This window comes from Danio aesculapii, chromosome 14, assembly GCF_903798145.1.
Source record: "Danio aesculapii chromosome 14, fDanAes4.1, whole genome shotgun sequence".
NCBI classification, from domain to species: Eukaryota; Metazoa; Chordata; class Actinopteri; order Cypriniformes; family Danionidae; genus Danio; species Danio aesculapii.
The window spans coordinates 26,202,486-26,224,435 of record NC_079448.1 but is presented as its reverse complement, the minus strand read 5'-3'; the positions used below and the strand labels follow the sequence as shown (position 1 = coordinate 26,224,435).

General features: G+C 38.8%; 1 protein-coding gene across 1 annotated transcript; it reads right to left on the bottom strand.

Annotated features, from left to right (window-relative positions):
- Nucleotides 1-1,729: 1,729 nt before the first annotated feature.
- Nucleotides 1,730-8,828, bottom strand: stc2a (stanniocalcin 2a). The gene is made up of 4 exons (XM_056472690.1): nt 8,524-8,828; nt 6,131-6,273; nt 5,642-5,853; nt 1,730-3,528 (listed from the first exon to the last, which is right to left on the bottom strand). Exons 1-4 carry the CDS (start codon nt 8,660-8,662, stop codon nt 3,171-3,173), a joined length of 852 nt encoding a protein of 283 aa, XP_056328665.1. The 5' UTR covers nt 8,663-8,828; the 3' UTR covers nt 1,730-3,170.
- Nucleotides 8,829-21,950: the final 13,122 nt, after the last annotated feature.

Genomic DNA, 21,950 nt, shown 5'->3' with positions numbered 1-21,950 from the left:
GCGCTGGCCTGTCATATATTAGGTTCAGCGGCCCGGCCTGAGAACCAGTGCGCATGCTATTCGACCACAGCCACCAGGGCCTCATAAAGCCTGTTTATAGATCTTCAGGCCTGTGACAGGAGAGCCCGAGCCAGAGCGTAGGGGAGCTTGTTTACGGTGCGGTGGTCTCATTCCAGAGAAAGAGCGTTTTTCCCAATGCTGCGATGAGCTGAGTGTTTCTGCAGGAGGCTGGTGGAGGTGCCCGATGCAGCCTGGCGCCAACACCATGCCACACGCCCTGACAGCTTTATGCGCCAGTCAAGAGGAATGAACTTCAGATCTTCAGCGCTGGCTCCAGACAACACAGACCTGACCAAAATCAGTGTGTTTTTTTCTTCTCCTCTTGGAGTAAGCAGATTCTTAGAAATTCTGGCCTGTTTGGGTTTGCGTTTTGCTGTGATTAATGTGTGTGCGGATTCGTCACCCTCAGCATGTAAATCAAGCAGCAGATAGTTCTTGCAATGGTACTATATTTGTTGACTGTTTCTTGCTCATTACAGCTCTCAAATGTATAACTGTACATTTTATTATGTTAAGTATACAGTTTAGAACCACACATGCAATATAATGTTGATTCAGTAATTGGCATAAAAGTAAGCTTAAATTAATCTTACACGTATCAATTCCACCGTATAAACTCTAAAACAGCCATTCTTAAGGTTCAGTCACTTTATTATTTTTATTTTATGCTACACGTGGAGCTTTATGGTCACATTATGCTATGGAAAAAATAGACCACTTTCTCTGGATTTACTAGATTAGTTGCAACATAGGCTCATTCTCAAAACATAGTCCTATATACATTTCTGCAGATTGCGAATTATGTAGCCAGAAGTACGTATGGCTGCATTTTGTTTTTAAAACGAATGCTACAGGGAGGTATGACGCCGTTTCTTTTCTTACCTTCATATGAACAGCTTTCCCGCTGTTACCAGTTTGATCAGTAGCTCGCCATGTATGTTGGTGGACTTGAGATGCAGAGAGGAGTTGACCTCGACGAAGGGGTTCGAGTCTGGTGAAGAACGGTTCCAGAAAGTGGGTAAGACAAAAACAGAAGCCAAAAAATAAAATAAACCAATAAATAACAGGGTGAGAATGGGGTAAAATCTGAAAATGTGGTAAAAATCACGAAGCCTTTTCTTTTTCTGGACTGCTTTTTAAACTGCCGGTTTGGTTTAGGGAAGTTGGTGGACGGGTCAATTGGTGCTTTTGAAACAATATTGGTTGGGTTTGGGGAAGAAGGAGGGTGGGTCAGTTGATCGATCTGTCAGTCAGTTTGTCAGTCAGTCAACAGTGGCCTCTGGTGGGGTTACGCAAGAACAGCAGGCACAAATGGCACTTGTGAAAGAAACTGAAAATCTGTAAAAGCGTACACAGCGGCCTCTGGTGGATTCAAGGAAACAAAAACTGTAAAAAAAACATACCTCCTGGTATGTTTTTGGCGCTCTTTAGAAATGTATATAGCGGTGTGTTTTCAGAATGAGCCTGTGTTGGATTTATTGGTTTGAGTAAAATGCTAATATTTGTTTTATGCTGTCTAGAAATTTTTCTTAAAATGACTAAAAACGTCTGTTATTCTGCTAAATATACTTCTTAATTCCAACCACTGATGTGTTGATTCTGTTTTTAAAATATTAATATTCATGACCTCCTATAATTGAACAAACACAGAAAAAAAGACACACCCGAGTAAGAAGTAATCTTCTGTATTTATTTTTGTCTAATACAATTTGAACAAATACTATCTTTACCGATATGTAATCTATCATTCTACATAATAGTTGTACACAGATCCCCCCCCCCCCCCATTCCTTTTAACAGTTTGAAAGTATGCTTTAAAGGGTTAACCCCAAAAGCTGATCACATTTTGCCCACGTGTTCACTGGAATTCCTGAGTGAATTAAAAATATGATTGGTCAGAGTAATTACTGTAATCTTTAGGCTGATGAATAGCAGAACTGTACAGGCCGTTGCTTATTCTTAAACCAGCAATCAGCGCCAAACATTTTATTAACCAATCACGTGGCAAGGACCCAAAACAATTCTTTCCTAGCTATAGTAAACAATAATTCATCCATTTCAATATTATTGTCAGTAATACCCTGAGCTTCTTGTGTAGACTTAACCCAGTTTCTGGGTCTAAAGCCAGCCGACTACAGTTCCAACTTCTGGCTCTTCTCAGTGGCTCTGAGAGAGAGAGAGAGAAAAAACCCTGCTATTTTTTTTACTTGAAAACACCAGTGGCTTGCTGTGGACTTGGCCAGAACACAGGCAGGCCAGCTTTCCATGAGACACCATACGCTGAAGTTATTCCTGTGTTCAACTAATCTCTTTGGGCGAATCCCAGAAATGCAGCAAACACATTAGTGATCCAATCAGGGCGCTTTATCATACTGAGACAGCTTGTTTATATTCCAAGCACAGATCTGAATATAATGCTGAATACAACTGTTATATTTGGACATTTCATTATAATACATCTGCTCGGGTTCCACAGTTTATTTTAGGCTAATATTTTCAAGGCACAATAAGCACGTGTTTTTTATTTTTTTTATTTTTCTATGTCTTCGTTTTCCTTCCAAGAAGCACACAGGGTTGTACTGTATGTGCTAGAGCTGGACTTCAATCCTGTACAGCTTGTATTTAATCAAGTATTTCAAATAACAATTACACGCACGTTACTGAAACAAACAAACATATCTTACATATCTACAGTCAGATGCGTAATAATGTAACTAATACGACAGCAAGCATTCTTTGCACTATATTACATATAGTATATAGTTACTGAATATGGAGGCTATGTTTAGGCAGGTTTATATAAATATAGATATACAGAGATTTATATGTACATGTTTTTTTTAATATTCGAACATTGCATAAAATAAATAAAGTGATTGAATCTTGAGGATATGATTTGCCAAATAGAGATGCTGTATTAGAACTAAAATAAAAGCAATTCTACAAAATTAACAATCTGGAGTATCAAAAAAGCTGCACCACATTTACCCTGCGAAATGTACAGTTTGGGAGTGCTGGAATGACTGTGTGGGGGAGTATGGGTTGAATTGCGGAGTCTGTTAAGTCTGGGGATTTGGGGTGTCATGGTCAGTTTAGATGATCCTGCTATTTCACCTCCGGATGTCACTGATCTTCGAGTCTTCCTGCTCGGCGACTACGGCATCTAAACTGGCGCGGCGCATGCCTTGGCTTCGAATTCTCATCTGGGTATTGAACCCAGCCTTGCCAGGCTTCTCTTTGTCTCCTTGTCGAGCGCTCTTATGGTGCTCCCCATCCGAATGAGAGGTAAGTGCCGGACGTCGCTCATGGCCGCCGGATGCTGGAGCTGCGGTCATAGATGTACAAAAGCTCAGGCTGTCGCACAAAGCGCCCCAGTTCTGCTCACACTGCAGACGCACACTCCGAGTAATGGCTTCCTTCACCTCCTGTCCACAGCCGAGTAAAATGTTCACCAGCTCAACGTAAGGCCTATGAAGTGGGACGATAGAGATCAGTCATGGTAGAAAAATTGCTAGTTTACTTTAATATGCTGTCTGAAACACCATTCCCTGTTGTGTTCATTACGGGCAGTGCTGCAATGACAGGTTATGTCACCATACTGCTACTGCATTGACCGTTCGTGAGATTGTATAAAGATGTTTAACAGCTGCTCAACAGACTCAGTCCTGTGTCTGAATAAATAAATTAACTTAGCAGAACTTTGCGCTGCTCCACATGCATTTTAAAATGGAAAAGTACATTAATTGCCTGGAAATATGAGGTTAACCTAAAATATATGCGTATTCAGTTGACGGCAGTTGACCTGTGGCGATTATTTATTGGTGCTTTTCAATGTAATAACTGTTACTTGAGATAATAACTGTGTAGTTTAAATAGATTTTTATTTTACTTTGAAGAATGTTGTGGTTCCACTTTCATTGTATAATCAAATATATAATGGAATGAGAACCAAAATGGTTAACTTCACTCTGCATTTTATTGAAGAAGCTCTGAAAATGTTAGGGGTTGATCTGTTACTTTTAAGCATGCAAAAGAAATGACGTCAAATGCGTGATGTTGTGTCAATGTGGCCTTGAGGTGCATTGACAGTTATGGTTTTTACATCTTTGTCAGCCTGCTTCTCATGCTGGAAATGTTGATTTTAATCCTGCTCGTATTGGGGCAAGCAGAACTGGTGCCTCTTTTGCACCAAGGCAGATTGAGTGCTGGTTAAGAACCAGAGCCTAGTTTGATTTAATTTTTTCTTTTGACCCAAAGCAACAGCTCTGAAGTGCTTTTGAAGTAGCACCAAAACATTGCTGAGCTATAAGTAAGAACCTATAAGAAGGGCTAAGGGAAGAGTTACCATAACCAACGAGAAGAACAGAAACTCAATTGAGCACCATTTTTAAAATAGCAATACAACACAATTCTAAAATATTACTATTGCTTGTAATCTTTAGCTATACAGATAACAGCCAGCTGCTTGACTGTTATTATTGATTGTAGATAACCTCTGTTAATGCAAATTACGGCACTTAACACATTATTTTCGCTTGTCATCTTTGTCTATTACCATGCTACCATGTGCTGCATGAGCACAGTGAATCCACTGTTTGTATGGTATGATGCAAGTTTCCAAAGCCATTGATATTAATAGCAACACAACATTGGTCATGTGTTTGTATTTGACACTTCTGTATATGTTTTACTGGGACACAATCACTTTCATCTGGCTTATTCCCTGCTTTATCAGGGGTTACCACAGTGGGATGAAATGCCAATTACTCTGGCATTTGTTTTACACAGTAGATTCTCTTCCTGCCGCAACCCAGTATGTATCCTACCACTGATAGGACACCCCAAGCAGGTCTCTGAGGTGCACTAGATGGTGCCCTCCTAGTCTCTGAGGTGCACTAGATGGTGCAGACTTTAGTGTGCTTATAAACATTTGAATCCTGCTGAGAGCATGGTTAGTAGAAGAGGGGTGCGTTGACCTGGACATCCACTTGTGCCATGACCTGGCTGGAAGTGAAGCTTAAGAAGGTGAGTGTAATGGATGCCAGTTAGTATTTGCAGTTAGTAAAACGTCACTCTTTTGGCCTCAGGAGGCACACTGGACAATGCAGTCCTTAGCATTCTTGCCAATGTGCAAACATCCCATGCTGCTAATGCCAGTTTCAATCCTGCTCCTAGAGTGCACGTAAAACTAGCTTGTTGCCGTGACCCATATGGGAGTGGGTTTAATTGAGGTCAGCTAGTAAAAGCTGTGCAAGCAATACACACTCTCCTGATCTCGGGAGTCTAGAGTCTTCAGTTTTTAGCTTCCTTATTAGCATGAACAACTTCTATGCTGGAAACACTGGTTCAGATTACTCAGAGTGGGGCCAATTGAATAAAGGAGTAACAACAGCATTAAGCTCACAATTTAAGTCACAGTGACATATTATTCATTGCAATTATTTGCATTAAAATTAATTACAAGATCTTGACAGTTCTACTTGCAAAACTCGACCCGAATTACACAGACAGGGAGCCATGTAGTATGTGTAGAAAAGAGAGGAGAGATACAGAAAGATGATATGCCAAGTGCAATACCTACCCTTTGGGAAATAAGTCTTGGAAATGTATCATCTCCACCATGACATTGACGTTGTCTTTAGCAGCCGAGCAGAGGTTGTGTTTCATGTAGCATTCCCGCTGAAGCTGGAAGACCATATCCTTTATGGCCAGGCATTTTCGGCTGATGCAGCTAAATTTGTGCCTCAAGCCATGAGCCATGCACTTCAGTGCATCCTTGATGAATGACTTGCCCTGTGAGTATTCAAGACAAAGTCTTATCAGATTTACAGCCTTCTTCTCTGGTGGGAAAATATGGAGTAATATTATAACTGTTTATAAGGGCATGTCTCTGTAGAGGCACACATCTTCAGACTGCATTACAAGCCTGAAACCCTCAGCCTCAAATCCACCTGCACCTTGTGAAACATGAGCCCTGCTGGAGGCAGTGCCAGCTGGCTGAGCCAGCAGCAGGGTCATCCTCTGGATGGGACATGAACCCCATATGAGACTGGGGCAGCCATGAACTTACCTGCGAGTCGAACTTGCCAGCATTGTGCAAGAAAGTCATGCAGATTTCCTGGAGGCCCCGAATTTCACAGGAGTTGTTTTCGAAACACTCAAATACCCCACAGCCCACATCTCCTGCACTCACAAGACAGTGCTGGATCTCAGCTGGAAAAAAATAGAAAGACAATTTAGAAATACTTCAGGATTTATTATGAATGCAACACTTGATTTTTGACATCCTTTTCCAAAGCAATCTCTCTGAAGCTTCTATATTTATAAAAGTAATATATTGGTTTTAGAAATATACTTGACACAACCATTGACATCATATGCACATAAGCCTATTTTCAGGCTTTATTTCTCTTGTGAAAATTGAAGAACTGTATTTAAGGGACAGATTTAGCAGAGAGAGCGCTGTGGTAATTAAGGTATGCTATTAAAATCCATCAAACTGGGAGGCATCCTGCAGTAACTGCCTAAGATGTGGGAAAGCAAGGTTAACTGTATATAGGGCAGGACGAGATTGCTTTTACTTTGCTGTAAAACTCAGAAATGACTACTGAGTTTAAGGAAATAAAGAGCCAGAATGGAATACAGTTTAGTAAGTCGCCTACTAATTCTACTCCATCTGCATCTCACACAACAAAAGATGTTCGTTTTTTACTTCTTATCAGACATCGTTAAAGAAAAAATAAAGATCAATCTTATTAGCTAAATGGTAGCTGAAAACTTGAGCAGAGCCTGATTGTCTGTCCTTATACAGCAATTATAAAAAGCCTGCCTTTTTGTCTCGCATTGAACTACATTATGTAGCGTTTTAGTTCTGAAACGAACATGTAAATACAAACATTAGCTATGTAAACTGCCCTTTTACAAACATTTATTTTAAAGTGATTTTCATTGAACAAATAATTGGCTGTAATAAGAAAAAGCTTATTAAAGGCAAAGAGTTAATAAAACATACTGTGAATTTTAAACTCCATTGTGTCAGTAAAGAGCCAGTGCTTCAGGCAACAACAGTTGATGAAAATCTAAAAGCTCCACAGCTATCGCATTACATATTGAACTATTTTAGGCTAAAGTTATACTATTTCTAGGGATCTCGTGACGGCAACTTAAGCCTTCATCATTTTCTAAAGAGAATTAAAAAAATAATTTTGGTAAAATAGTAAAATATAAACAAACGTTTTATCTTTAACATCACATTATTTAAAACAATTAGATTTTTAAACCATTAACAGTTTCTGAGACAGAACGCAGACATTTTGATCTCCTCTTCTTGAAGTCTGAGATGTTCTTTTGTTAAAGGGATAATTCTGTCCCTATTTACTCTCCCATCACTTGATCCAAATTTTGTGTTTAACACAAAAGAATATATATATATTTTAAGAAAGCTTAAAACCTGTAACCATTGACGTCCATACTGTCTGTTCTTCCTATGGATATCAATAGCTATCTTCGGCTGTTCTTCTTTCAGCTATTGTTATTTCAGTTTTCTTCAAAATATCTTATTTTGTGTTAAACAGAAGAAAGAAAGCCATCCATGTTAACAACCATTGATGTTGAGTAAATAGTGAATAAGTTTTCCTTTTTGGGGTGAGCAGTCATTTTAATGCATTTGACAGAATTTAAAAAATAATATTTTAGATCATTTCAAGTTTGCAAATACTAATATAATTGTTTTATTCTAGTTTCCAATGGATCACGTGTAGAAATATACAGCACTGAGTTATAACTGAGTTATTCTGCTATAGTAACCTATATGCAACCGGTCTGGGCCAGTACAAGCAAAAGTTGACAAACACGAAACATCATCTACTGACGTCTGACATGACTGTAATTTTGATTGTCAATATATACAGGATTGAATAGCCGTCGTGCAGTGAGAAAGGTTAAGTTCGATCCACCTCCAGTGCAACACGTAGAGCCATTGCATCACTCAAATTCACATTACAGGTTCAACTTGCTTGTCCGCACAATGCAACAAAAGTTACAAACGTCTTTATTTGATGCTCTCTATTGTGAAAGCTTTGAATGGCAGCTATAAGCACTGTTTATTAAATACCATCCTTCGTAAACGCAATTCCACTCGAAAATAAGACACACAGGCGAACCTGACAGTAATGTCACCGTATATCTTTCCCTACCTTGTGCCGTGCTATTAATAGTTTACGAAGATATTGGATTTCTCTACGTATGCTCCGTATTTACGAGATATCGCCTTCCTGCGTAATCGCTGCGCTTGATAAGATGTGCATTGGCCGGTTTTGGCGTGAAAACGCGTTGAGACCGCGCAGCTCGCATGCACGTGCCGCACATACAACACTCATTTCGGGCTTGACGAGACGCCTCGAGTGCGATCACAGCTCCACCACAGACACACACACGTACACACATACACACTTATTCCCTTACCTGTGTTCTGTAACGAGAGACGTCCCTTCTGAGTGGCCGGTTTCTCGGGGTGACTCTCGTGCACATCAGCATTATCCGTTCCTACCACTTCCCCCAAGACGGAGAGCAGCAGCAGGGACAGTGCGAATTTAATCAGCATTTCGACTCTCAATTTCTCGAGATATAATGACACAGGCTGTCAGCCTGAGATCTGATGCGGAGACTGGTCGAGATGACACAGAGAGCGTGTGAGAGTGGAAACGGGATGGATGCTGCCTATATTTCCCAGAGTCCGGGTGTCAATTTGGATGAAGGAGTTAAGCAGGTGTTGTCAGTCGTGCGTCCCGACCAATCAGAGACGCAGACCACCACGTCCAAGTTTTAGGGGTGTGTCTGGCGAAAGTTGTCTCTACTTGCCATAAGCTAAGCTTGTAAAATGTGTAAGGGTGGGTGGGTATTTACTCTACAAGTGCTTATGAGGCATCAGACTGTTGTATGGACAAGGGCATGCGAGTCTTCGGAATATGTTTACAGGTATTTCTATTAACACTTTATTTATTTATTTATTTATTTACACAAGGGGATTTTAAATATCAATTCACAAAGAGAACTGAATGAGAAAGGACAGGCTATTTCCATGCATACAATAGAATACATTTTTTTAAAAATATGATCATGAAATTATTGAAGATTTTGTAGATATATATTCCATATACAATAAGAAAAAATAATTGCAGCTAAATAATCTATAATTATATATTTTATAATCTATATTTTTAATAATAACCAATGAATTTTTTGAATACATCAAGGCAAAAAGTGCTATACCTACAATAACAGAATAACTATGTGTGATATATTAAAACAACATAATTTGCATAAAATACCGTGCACATTAAAATAAATATAAACATATGGAAACATATATAAACATGCTCCCAACAATTATTAAGGATTGCTGCTAAATTAAACTTGACATTGACAAGGAATGGCACATTCTGATCTATATGCATACTGTATATACACTATATATATATATATATATATATATATATATATATATATATATATATATATATATATATAATGAATGTGTGTGTGATTTAGCACATGAACATGAAAAAAGAACATAATGATAATGTGAGTTTTTTCATTGCAATGTTTGAAAACCCACCAGTCGAAGAAGCTAATTATATAGTCCCGCTGTCACAATGTGCCAACTCCACACAGTGAAGAAAACGGTACAAATTTGCTAATGGTGGCAGGGATTGCATCATTCAAACCACCCCCTCTAGGCAGCTGCCATATCAGACAAAGCAATGCAAAAGCCATATAGACGAGTGCACATCTGACTCGGACACACACATACAATATACAGACAAACAACTAAACTAGAGATTAGATGTTATCATGTCTCGTTTCAGTGTGATTGCTGTGATTTATTTGTTTTTTCTTCTATGAAGTCTATGTGGCAAATCACTCCCATAATAATGATAAGATTCTGCCAGCATCGTCCATTTTTCCTAATTATGAAATTTAGAGAATTACAAGGACACATCTTGATTTATTCTTTGGTGACTATGGTTTAGGACAGTGCTCTAATGATCTATTCTAAGTAATGCTAATTTATTGCAAATGAGAAATATGCCTCAAATGAGATGCAGGCCATCCTCTGTGGGACTACTCTGAAGCTGTCGGTGTGGCAAGCCAAATTAACATCCACCTAATTTTATGCTTTTACTATACATATTTTAATATTATGTTACGTTCCATAAATTCTGTCTAGGGGAGCACAGGTACGCAACAGAATGTTAGTGGAGTTTTGTGTGTGTGTGTGTGTGTGTGTGTGTGTGTGTGTGTGTGTCAGCAATGAGGTCCCATAAGCAACCTCCCAAAGGACTAAACGAAAGAACAATGCAACTTGAATAAAGATTAACAAAAGATTTATTCAATGAATAAGGGAGGGTTCCAAGAAAGCTTTAAGAGGGAGTTCAAGCCAAAACAACAAATACAAATTCTCTAACTGATAGAAAGGGAAGAACTAAATGATCTATTAAATAAAATAAAATACAAATATTTTCATCAGCATTTTCTTTAAACATTGGAGTGGACAAATGCGGGTGGCCGGAGGGTTCAGCAAGTGTCAAGTCCCACAGAGGAGCCCCCGATGGATACTTTTGTATCTGTGTTTACCTTATGATTAAAGTTGTTGAACATTTGTCAGTTCCTGCCCCGATCTTCCTTAAATGAGTATGAGTTTGAGCTATTTCTACAGTATCACTGCATGCATTTCCAGCATAAACCCAAAGTCCTGGCAAAGAAACTCAACACAGTGGATCATAGAAAGCCCACTGCCTAATAGTGATTTGGAGGTGTTATTGCTAGAGCAGCACAGACAAAATGCAGAAATATAAATGCTCACAACAGCATAGCTACATCTAAAGGATGATTTATTCTTCTGCGTCAAGCGCACGCATATGGTCCGGCGGTGCCTGTGTGTGGTTGCACAGCCCTCTCCATGGCTGACGCTCACATTTAAAAAAATGTAACTACACATCGCAATGACGCATAGCACAATCTCTGTGATTGGTCAGCATGGGTAGCTGTGACGAGTGTGGGTGGTGCTGAGAGCCGCGAGCCAGATGGAGCGAGTGTTTACTAGTGTGGAGTCCTGTAAATGAGCTCTAGATGGAAACTGTTGTTTTGTGTTTACCTTATGAAAAAAGTTGTTGCACGTCTGCTGGTTCCCACCTCTGAATAAGCAAGTTTTAGCTACATTAAAGCAACGTTCAGAAAAAACAAAACACCCGTGAAGAAACTTGACACAGAGGAACATAACATAACCTACTGCCAGCTAGCATTTCGGAAGTGTTATTGTAGAGCAACACAAACAGCACGCAGAAGTATAAATGCACGGCTATGCTCAAGGCATGCGCCGTGGGTCACGCGGTCACTTGACGCAGAAGTATAAATCAGCTTTAAGGTATGCGCCATGGGCTAAAACAATCACTCCACAGGTTAATCAGGGAGACTCATGGGAGACTATAAGGTATTTTCTATGATTTCATAATCTCTGAAAAAGATCATGTATCCAGCTTAACTAGCAGCTTTTATGGCAAGATTGATTTCAATTAAATAAAACTGAGCAACATTCAGATTGACAAGAAGCTAATGTGACTTACTAAAATAATAATTTTAATTTAAAATTTATACAATGACATTTTGTTTTTGTTCAAAATATTATATTGTTGTTGTTTATACATTTCACATTTTAGCCAACAGTAGTGAGAGTAAATGATGAAATTCTTCTACCACTTCTGCTATTAACCATTTTGATTGCCCATTTTAATTACACATATCTATTGGCCTATAAAAAATGATTGTCCCTATCAGTATAATTACTAATTACACATATATATTACTTAATGAATAAGTACTAATTAAATAATGACTAATTTCATATTACTTCCTAATATTAAAATAAGCACTTATAACACAGGTGTCACGTGGCAGAGTGGGTAGCACGATCACCTCACAGCAAGAAGGTTGCTGGGTCAAGCCTCGGCTGGGTCAGTTGGCATTTCTGTGTGGAGTTTGCATGTTCTCCCCCTATAGCACATGACTTGGATTGTGTGGGAAACCAGAGCACCCAGAGGAAACCCACACAGTCCAAGTCATTTGCTATAGGTAAATTGGGAAAGCTAAATTGGCCATAGTGTATGTGTGTGAATGAGTGTGTATGGAAGTTTCCCAGTGATAGGTTGCAGCTAGAAGGGCATCCGCTGCATAAAACTTATGCTGGACAAGCTGGTGGTTCATTCCGCTGTGGCGACCCCAGATTAATAAAGGGACTACGCCGAAAAGAAAACGAATGACTAATAACACAGGAAGGCATTCGTTAGTGTTAAGCAATAAATGTTATAACGGCTTGCCGTATTGAGAATTGAAACGGTTTCTTGTGCGGCCACCCGTTGGCGAAAAATAGATGAACACAGCGTTGAAGCTGCAGACAAATATTTGGTCAACACACTCTCGTGCTGAGAGGAGAATAAAACATGGTTAGACAGTCAGTGCTTTATAGACTATCTAGCAATTCGAACGCCGTTGGCAGGAATATCCACATTATAAATTAAAACCTGATATTTCAGTCCTCTGCTTTGCTTTCCAGGAAACGAACTATAGTATGCTAGTAGGCTTGGAGAGGCGCGCTAAGTGTCCATATGCTCCGCTATATGGGGGAATATATGGCGTTTAGCGCATTCTCGGTGTGTTGCTTTACCTTTTTGGTGCGTTAGTTTAGGTTGTGCCTACCTCACAGCATGGGCTGAATCAGGGTCTGTAAAAAAGCCAGCCCATGATGCGCGCACACCCTCGGTCTCCACCAATCAGCGCGCGCTCACCGACCGCAACCTCGTAATGACGCGTGTCACCACAGACGACTGGAGCGCCGAAAAGAGTACCGATGGTTTACCCTTATATTTTGTACTTTTGAGATGCCTAAAAGCGTGTCTCAAAGAGAGGGAGAGAGAGAGAGAGCGCACCGCGGCAGCCCGAAATGTGCTATTACCGAACGAAAAGATAGCCTGTATTTATTTTAATGCACTTTCAACGTGACGTCTACATCATAATTTAAAAGACGAGGTGCAGTCATCTGGCATTATCAGATGGCTCTCAATAATTAAAGGCAATCACATCCGCATAAACGGGCATGAAGCAGACCAAAACCATGCATAAAATACATAAACATCTCTCAGGAGGGTCTTTAATCATGCTGTAATTTATGTCTTGCCTTCGCTCAGTGTGTTGCTGGAAAATGCCAGCCTTGCTCGCAGATTGCATGAGGCTGTCAGCAAGGGTGCTTATTAATTCCCTCTTGGCAGTGACGGTCTGTTAAAATGTGAGCTATCATATTGAAGTGCATCAATTTCTGTTTTGCTTAGCTTGCTAATCCCATCAGTCCATCATCATCATCATCATTTTGGACTAGTGTTACTTTGACGAAATGAAAGTGTATCTTCTGGTTTGGTGGTGAGTTTTTTTCACCAGCCATTTCTATTTGCTGCTTCCCATGATGGCCGACATCAAGATGATTGGGGCTTGTTATTGATAAGTGAACTTGCTGTGCGGAGCGAGAGTCTTCTCGGATGTCCCGAAAGGCCTGCACTATGCGCAGGGCCATTAATCCCACATTCCAGGGGGCTCAGAGTGATCCCGGCTGAAATGGAGATGGCCCGAGAAGCTTGGTGAGTTTGAAGCAGAGATTGAGACCAGGAATGTCAGCGCTTCTTCCAGGAACCGTGACGGCGGAGAAAAAAGATATGTGTGTATCAGCAGCTCATAAAGCACTCCCTACTATGCTGGAAGCACTCTCTATGCTTTTGCCACATGAAAGGGTGCTCTGCTGCGTAAACTCACCTGACTCGTGAAAAGAGAGTTTTTACAAGCGGAGCACAACGCGCCAAAAATGCACTTTCATTCCAAACGTGTGAAAATAGTGCTTTGGACCCCAGCTTTTACTGGCTTTGAACAATGTGCTATTATAGAGTGTTTTTTATGCTGTGATTTATATTGCAGCAGTGTTGGCAGATTACAGCCAAGCCTTCCAGCTCATTACAGTCCGTGTGGCTTTCCCACTGCAGCACAATAGACTCAGTGATGCTGCCATGTGACCCTTTACCTTGCTTGCACTGTCGATCAGGAGAGGGGTTGATGTCATCTGCTTTTGGAACGATCTGGGTCGGACACACTCTTGGTGTGGGAGGCAGGACAGCGATGCGGTCCCGACACAATGGGAACCTGGAAAATGAGAGGGAGCGATCGGGGTCGGTGTCATGAATTACCGAAAGACTCTTGTTACGTAAGGCAAGACTTGGATTTCAGTGGGTTATGCTGTTTTGATCCAATAACACTGCACCCAAAGGATGCTAAATTTAACGCCGTTGGAGGGCCAAAGACAACAAGCCAATGCACCGTGACACACTTACTCCTCATTAGAGATGAATAGCACATTGTGGTGGGTCTGAGATCTCGGGGGATCATTAAAAACTTTCCGCAATGCTGTATTTACTCGTTGTCAATCAAGAGAAGATTGTATGCCTCATGACCCACATTTGCTGATGTGTAGAGCCACCGGATTGGGAAATAATTGACAGTGCTGAGGAAAGAGCAGGAGAGCAAGTCTCTATCTGTCTTTAAGAGCTGCTTTGTTCACGTTTACCTGCTGGCTTAATTGGAAAGAAAGAGAAAATGGGAAGATATGATATATTTTACAATCTTTATTGTTTCCAGATATGGTTTATACATTATGGCAGATACTTTATAAGACAAAGAAACAAAAGTTAGTTAAATTGTAAAACTAGATGGGACCATCTAGGGCTGTGCGATTTGGGGAAAATAACTAATTGTGAGTTTTCTGACAGATATTGCGATTGCGATTTAAATGTTTTTGTCAAGATTCAGCTCAATAATACGTATCGTACCTTCTTATGCAGTGAGTGTTAGTTAAAAAAAGAGACTGAAAACATATTAACTTACTCCAACATTTACTAGATTGAGTGTCATTGGTAATATCAGTTGACTTTTTTGCAAGACACTTCTTATATAGCCCCCTGTAGTGCTTTCTAAGGTTCTGGTTGTTGTATTTCCTTGTGCTGTGGCTACAATTCTGTTACAAATGACTTGTTTTTGTTCTGTGTCTATGACCTAGAAACCACTATATTCCCTTATTACCGATGTGCTGTTTTTCATTGATATTCATTAGTCTGTTAACGCTTCTGAAGCAGCAGGCGCCATCATCCCATTCATCCATGGTTTCCTGTTTGTTTGTTATTTTATTGTCTGTGTTCCACTTAGTCCGTTTGCGCTAGTAAGACTGTCATACAGATGGCAGTCACGCATTTGCTCTGAGCGGGAGAAATTAAATAATACATATATCCAGGGTGCGAATTACAGGGGGGTTTGAGGGGGATTGACCTCCATAATTAACGCTTGATCCACCATGGAGGACATTAAAACCTCAGCTCTTTAATAGTAAGAAATAGTTTTATCTGATCTCTGATTTATATCTTAAATATTAATAATTAAAAATGTATAATATAAATATACATTTGGGCCCCCATAACAGTTCAAACCATTGTAAATGCATAATCGTTACAATCAATATTAGGAAAAGTGTGATTCAACAGAACTGGCAGTTTTAGAGCACTGAAAGGCATCTTAAGTATTCACAAAACAAGTTTCTGGTAAATTAGTTGTTTATATCTGCATGTAGCCTAAAAAATTGAAAAATTAGATGCATAATTTGTATAGTTTAATGACAGTAACCTCTAAAAGTCACAAAATATCTCTCAAAACACTGAAAATGTATAAATTTGATAAAAAATTAGATGTAATTTAAATACATTCATGAGTTTAATTCACTGAAGCATGTATTACTAAACTACTACTGAAAAAGTTTACCCCCCCTGATTGTCAATGTGTAATTCGCACCTTGCATATATTTTATACAAATATACCTATATATTCATATTGCATCCTCTTGTGATTAGCTACTCACAACATTTCAAAATGCGATTGCGATTCAATTTCGAATAATCGCACAGCTCTAGCACCGTCCATCCTGACCTAATGGGAAAATGTGCTTTGCATGAATGTGATTTCATATTGTTTCAAACAATGTGTGTTGTATGAAAGTGTATGTGTAAAAAAAAGTCAGCATCAAGGCCTCCCCTTGACTTAAAAGGATAATTCAACCAAAAAAATAAACATCCTCCGGCCATCCAAGATGTATGCAACTTTTCCTCTACAGAAAAAAAGTAAGGAATTTTAGCTGAGATCATTGTCCTCTGTTATCCACATAATGAAAGTCAGTGAGTACCATCTTTTAGAGATTTTCGGTAAGTCTTTGTTTTTATGGTCCATTTGAGTATTAGTAGACTGACTGCTTAATATCTCCTGATACTGCTCCTTCAACAGACATTTAACTGACTATAAGAAATTTTGCAAGTACATGTCAACTTACACTAACCCTAACCCCAAACCCAACCCCAACCTTACAGTCTACTTATAATCTACTGAGAATTAGTTGGCATGTATTAGATGCAATGTAACTCAAATTCAACAAACTGACCATTAAAATAAAATGTGACCAAGATTTCAAACAATTGCATGTAAAGGATAATTAACACACGGCTAAGGAATTCTGGGCATATAGTGTACAGGTTTCTGGGTCATTTTAATAACCAGACCCATAGGCCCCTACAAACCTCTGGGCCCTATGCAATCTTTTTTCATTTTTCATTTGTATTTCTATTCTTGATCATATGTTCTACACATCAGCTCAAATCAGACTTACAGTGGCAACAATTCAGCTTGTTGAATCTGTGTCTGTGGCTGGGAAGTGGTAAAACATTGTCCTTAATGTAAAATTATCATTGAGACAATAGTCCTCTTTTAACGTGCTTTGATATAGGGCTGCACGATATTGGAAATATCTGACATTCAATATTTTATTTTTCTGCAATATCAAAAGTTTGGGGTCAGTAGGATTTTTAAATGTTTTAAAATTAGCTTCTCTTCCTCACCAAAGCTGCATTTATTTAATCAAAAATAGAGTACAAATAGTAAAATTGTGAAATGTTATTGCACTATAAAATAACAATGTTATTTGTTCAAAAGCAGTTTATAATTTAGTTCAATAATTTATTCCAGGGATTTTAAAGATAAAAATCCCCTGAAATAAAATCCCTGGAATAAATTCACATATTATACAGGGTTCATACGGTCATGGAAATTTTACATGGCATTTTCCAGGCCTGTAAAAGTTTTAGAAAAACAGAAAAACCCACAAAGTTTTGGAAAAGTCATGGAAAACGCAAATCTGTATACTTGAATATAGGTTATTTACTTCTTTTCTGTTCTTGGCCAATCACATACTCTCACATTATTAGTGCGGTGTAAACATTATCTAAATCAATTTTACAGAGATATAAATACAAATTGAAACTTAAATAGATTGTTGCGTGTTTTACGATATGCAGTAATATATATGAACACGCATTGTTTTTTTTAACCATGCATATGTAGATATTGCATCAAAATTTACTTGAAAGACTTGGAAAAATCATGGAAAAGTCAGGGAATTTTATTATTGAAAATGTTTATGAGCCCTGTTTTCAGCTTCATTCACACCAGTCTTCAGAGTCACATGATCCTTCAGAAATCACTCAAATATTAATACTACTACTACTACTATTACTAATAATAAAAATTATAATAATTCTTATTATTATTGATGGTAATATTAATAAAAGCAATAATGACTGGAGTAATAATTTCATTTGAAACTACATACAATAAGTAATAAATATATACTTAATAAATACACATTAAACAACAATTAACAATTGTTTTACATGTAATAAATGCTGCCTTGATAAACAGAATAATTTTCTTTAAAAAAGAAAACATGAAATAAAACTGACCCCAAACTTTTGACCGCTAGTGTATATTGTGATATGAATAAAATTTTATCAGATGACTTGAAGAGCTCTATTTGGAATAAGATCATTAGTTTAAATTGATTGGGATGATTTTGTAGCGGAGTGAATCAAACAAATTGCAAGCATAAATAAATATGATAGAGCAATTATAAAAGTGAAATAAGCAGTGCTTTGGGGTTTTCCAAAGAGGTAACAGTAGCCAGATGTTCAGGTACAGTAACTGAATAATCAAATTTAATGTCAAATGTAAAATAACACTGTAGTCTTCATTGCTGATCGACTATATCACAACTCAACATTGCAGATTCTGCGATTTAACAATTGCACACATTGCGTTATCGATGCTGAAATGATATATTGTGAGGCTCTGCTTTGGTGTCAGCTTGATGTGTCACAGCCTGTGGGAGATTAGGGTTGCACAGGTTTAACATGCTATCTGAAATCCATCACATAAAGTACATGACACAATCAGACTGGCTTCAGCTGATTCTGCGGTCAATGAGTCTGACTGCTAAACATTTAAATAGTCTGGTTCAGAGTTTTCTTTAGGCTGCTCCTCCAAGACCCTCCGGCTCCACCTGTCTATTTTTTTTCAAGGATTTATATATGGCTATTCATTTCAGAAGTCGCTTGTGGCAATGGTGCAGGCCGTGCATTTACTCATTTGAGGCTCTGTAAGCAGACACATGGATGTCACATCTGCCACCATGGCCTGTGTGACTGCGAGCATGCGATCACATGAAGCTTGGGAGGGGGTCTCTGTGACCCTGCCTGAGGCACAGGAAGGGCAGCAGCAGAAAACCACTTTACTCAACTTCCCACAAGGATCATTGGGGAGGAGGCTCAATGGGGGTTTCAGTCAGCTTGCAGGCCTTTTGTTGAGCTCCAACACTCTCTCCCATACCTTCCCCCACTCACATCCCTTCTGCAAACACTAATGATTGATCTGCCCTTTCTGATTGGAGATGTTTATGTTCATTCAACACCACACTTTGAGTATATAGAATACAACGTATCTGTACTTCACCAACCGGTTAATTACAGTTTGATTTAGATGAGAAGGTTTCTATTAAGAGTAACAATACAAAGATATTTCCTTTTATTTCTATGATGTTTTGGTGCAATTACAGTTTGCCAAAAATAATCTCACTGTTTCATGCCTAGGGCGGCACAGTGGCTCAGTGGTTTTCACTGTTGCCTCACAGCAAGAAGGACGCTGGTTTGAGTCCCAGCTGGGTCAGTTGGCATTTCTGTATAGAGTTTGCATGTTCTCCTTGTGTTCGCGTGGGTTTCCTCTGGGTGCTTCGGTTTCCCCCACAAGTCCAAAGACATGTGCTATAGATGAATTGAATAAACTAAATTGTCTATAGTGTACCAGTGTGTGTGTGTGTGTGTGTGTGTGTGTGTGTGTGTGTGTGTGTGTGAATTAGTGTGTATGGTATGTTTCCCAATACTGGGTTGCAGCTGGAAGGGCATCCGCTGCTTAAATATGCTGGAATAGTTGGCAGTTCATTCCACTGTGGTGACCTATGAAAAATAGATTAGGCCAAAGGAAAATGAATGAATGAATGTTTCACACCTGTATGGTGTCTTTTTTCAATAATAGTAAGATTCGTAAGTGGGGCGGTACCTTTTCAAAAGTTATACTTATAGTACCTAACAGGTCCATGTTGGTACTTTAGCGTACAACTTTGTACCCTGGAGGTCAGCATTAAAAGGAAGTTATGTGAACTCTTGAATGCAAGTAAATGATGGCATATGTATTTGGCATAATAGTAATATCAACAGACAATTGCAGACTTGCCTTTAAAGATGAGAACTTCTTAGAAACTTCTCTTCTTAGTACTCCTTTTTTAATCAAGGTGGGTGCTACAGAACTGTTCAGTTCTATTTTTGTCTCTGTGGAATAACATTTCTTAATTTCAGTCCAGAAATTCTAAACCTTACTTCAAGAGTTTTTTTTCTTCACTCTCAGAACAAACATGCCCTTGTTTGCCTCCTTGTTAAAAATATGTTCTTTTCATTTGCCTGGCTTTATCATTTGAAAAGTGTAAAAGCAGGCCGCTAACCAAAGAAAACTACTGAAATATTGCTTACTGAAGATTAGCAATGAATTCTGTGAAACTGTAAAACAAAACATTTAGTTGGCCAATTCCTCTACGTCTCTGACATTTACAATAAAATGTATCACACATTTAGATTTAATAAAGTCTTATTATTATACAAAAGCCTGAGAAAATACAGAGAAAACCATGAATATTACTAGTTGCTTCTCCCCGCATATATACGCTGGCACAATCCTTGCATTTCACATCAGCCTTCAGGCTCGAAGGTTTTCAAAAATGTTTTCCACACAGACTTGCAATTTAATAATGGATGGGAATGTATCAAATGTGCCAATTTGTGACGGATGAAATGTCCAGATAAGAGTCCAGACTGACTCTGTATAATGATAGGTCAGTCATATCAACCTGATTCAGAAATGCATCACAAGACACCCTAATAACATAACAGCACTATAAAAACTATGGCATCTTTGCTGCAATGGTGGTGCTACTGTTTACAGAGTGTCTTACCAAGAATTGAGGAACTCTATAATCTTGATCTCCCGGACATTTGTTTATCTTTTCTCCCTTTGTTGGCACATGTTGAATTTTTCCAAAGGCAGCATGCTTGGACATTGTGACGGATATAAAGATCCCAGTGAGGCGAGCTTCTAGAGGAATTCAAAAAGCTACCTCATAATTATGAGGCGCTTTTCGGACACTTCTGTCTTCTTCATTTTTCCCCCACATCGTACAGCCATGTCCAGTCTTCACTAATCACACATTATGACAGTAGAAGCAAAAGTTGTCTATGTGTGGATTCTTCTATGTGGTTTATAAATAGTTGCTAGTTATTAGAACAAATCAAGACAGACTCGTCATTCTCTGCCGTATTCAGTAGTTTCTCACTGCAATGAACACGTCTGTGTGAAAGAGAAGTTATGATGAAGGACAAATCTGATATTAGATGCCACATGAATCAAGCAGAGCAAGTAATGAGAAGTCAGAGTCACTTGGCTTCCTGACCTAGAGGTGAAAGTTCATCATCTATCATTGCTTCCTGAGGAAGAACTTACATCAGAGGTCTTAACCTGAAATAAGCGTATCACTGGACTTTATTCGTTTTCACCATGACATGGAAAAAAGGAAGATATGAGTTTATCAAGCTCAGGTCACCATCAATACAATCTATGCCTTGTTTCAATTAACAATAGAAGTCATTTTGATGAATTTTTTATTTCTTTTTTTAATGATTCCATTTATTATAATGATTATTATAGTATTTTAAATTAATTAAATAATGGGTTTTGCCCTGGCTAACCCTAACCCTAACCACCCACCAGGCAGGTCCCTGAGAACTAAATGTCCCCTGTGGCCATTATCTTGGTTGCATGTGCATTGTGATTTGGAGATTGAAAGTGACATAAGCCAGCTGAGAGCGACATCAAGTACAGTATTCAACAAAATGAACAACTGGAAATAGAGGGAGCTGTGATCTAGGCTACGTTTTGGTTGTGTGTCTTTTATAATGGAGATGGAATGTTATTCTATAGGTGAAACCTGTAGACAACTGGTAGTAGTACATATCAAAAATAACAAGACAATAACTAGTCAATAGGGTATATGCCGAAGAATGTTAATAGGACTTTTAATTTGCCAGTCACCTGGGTTAAGCGTTTCCGGTGAAATGTTTGCTATTGCAAAATCGGCACGTTAAAGGTCTGTTTTCTTTAAAAATCAGCGATCTCCACTGGCTGAGTGATATCCAATATAAAGTGGGTCTTAGACTGTACAAGAAGCACTGCAGTGAATTATATTTCCCCCCACCATGTCTTTATAATGTGAGCATTTATTTTACCGCAGTAAATTTAATAGAGCTTCTGCGCTAGCCTGCCGATTCTGA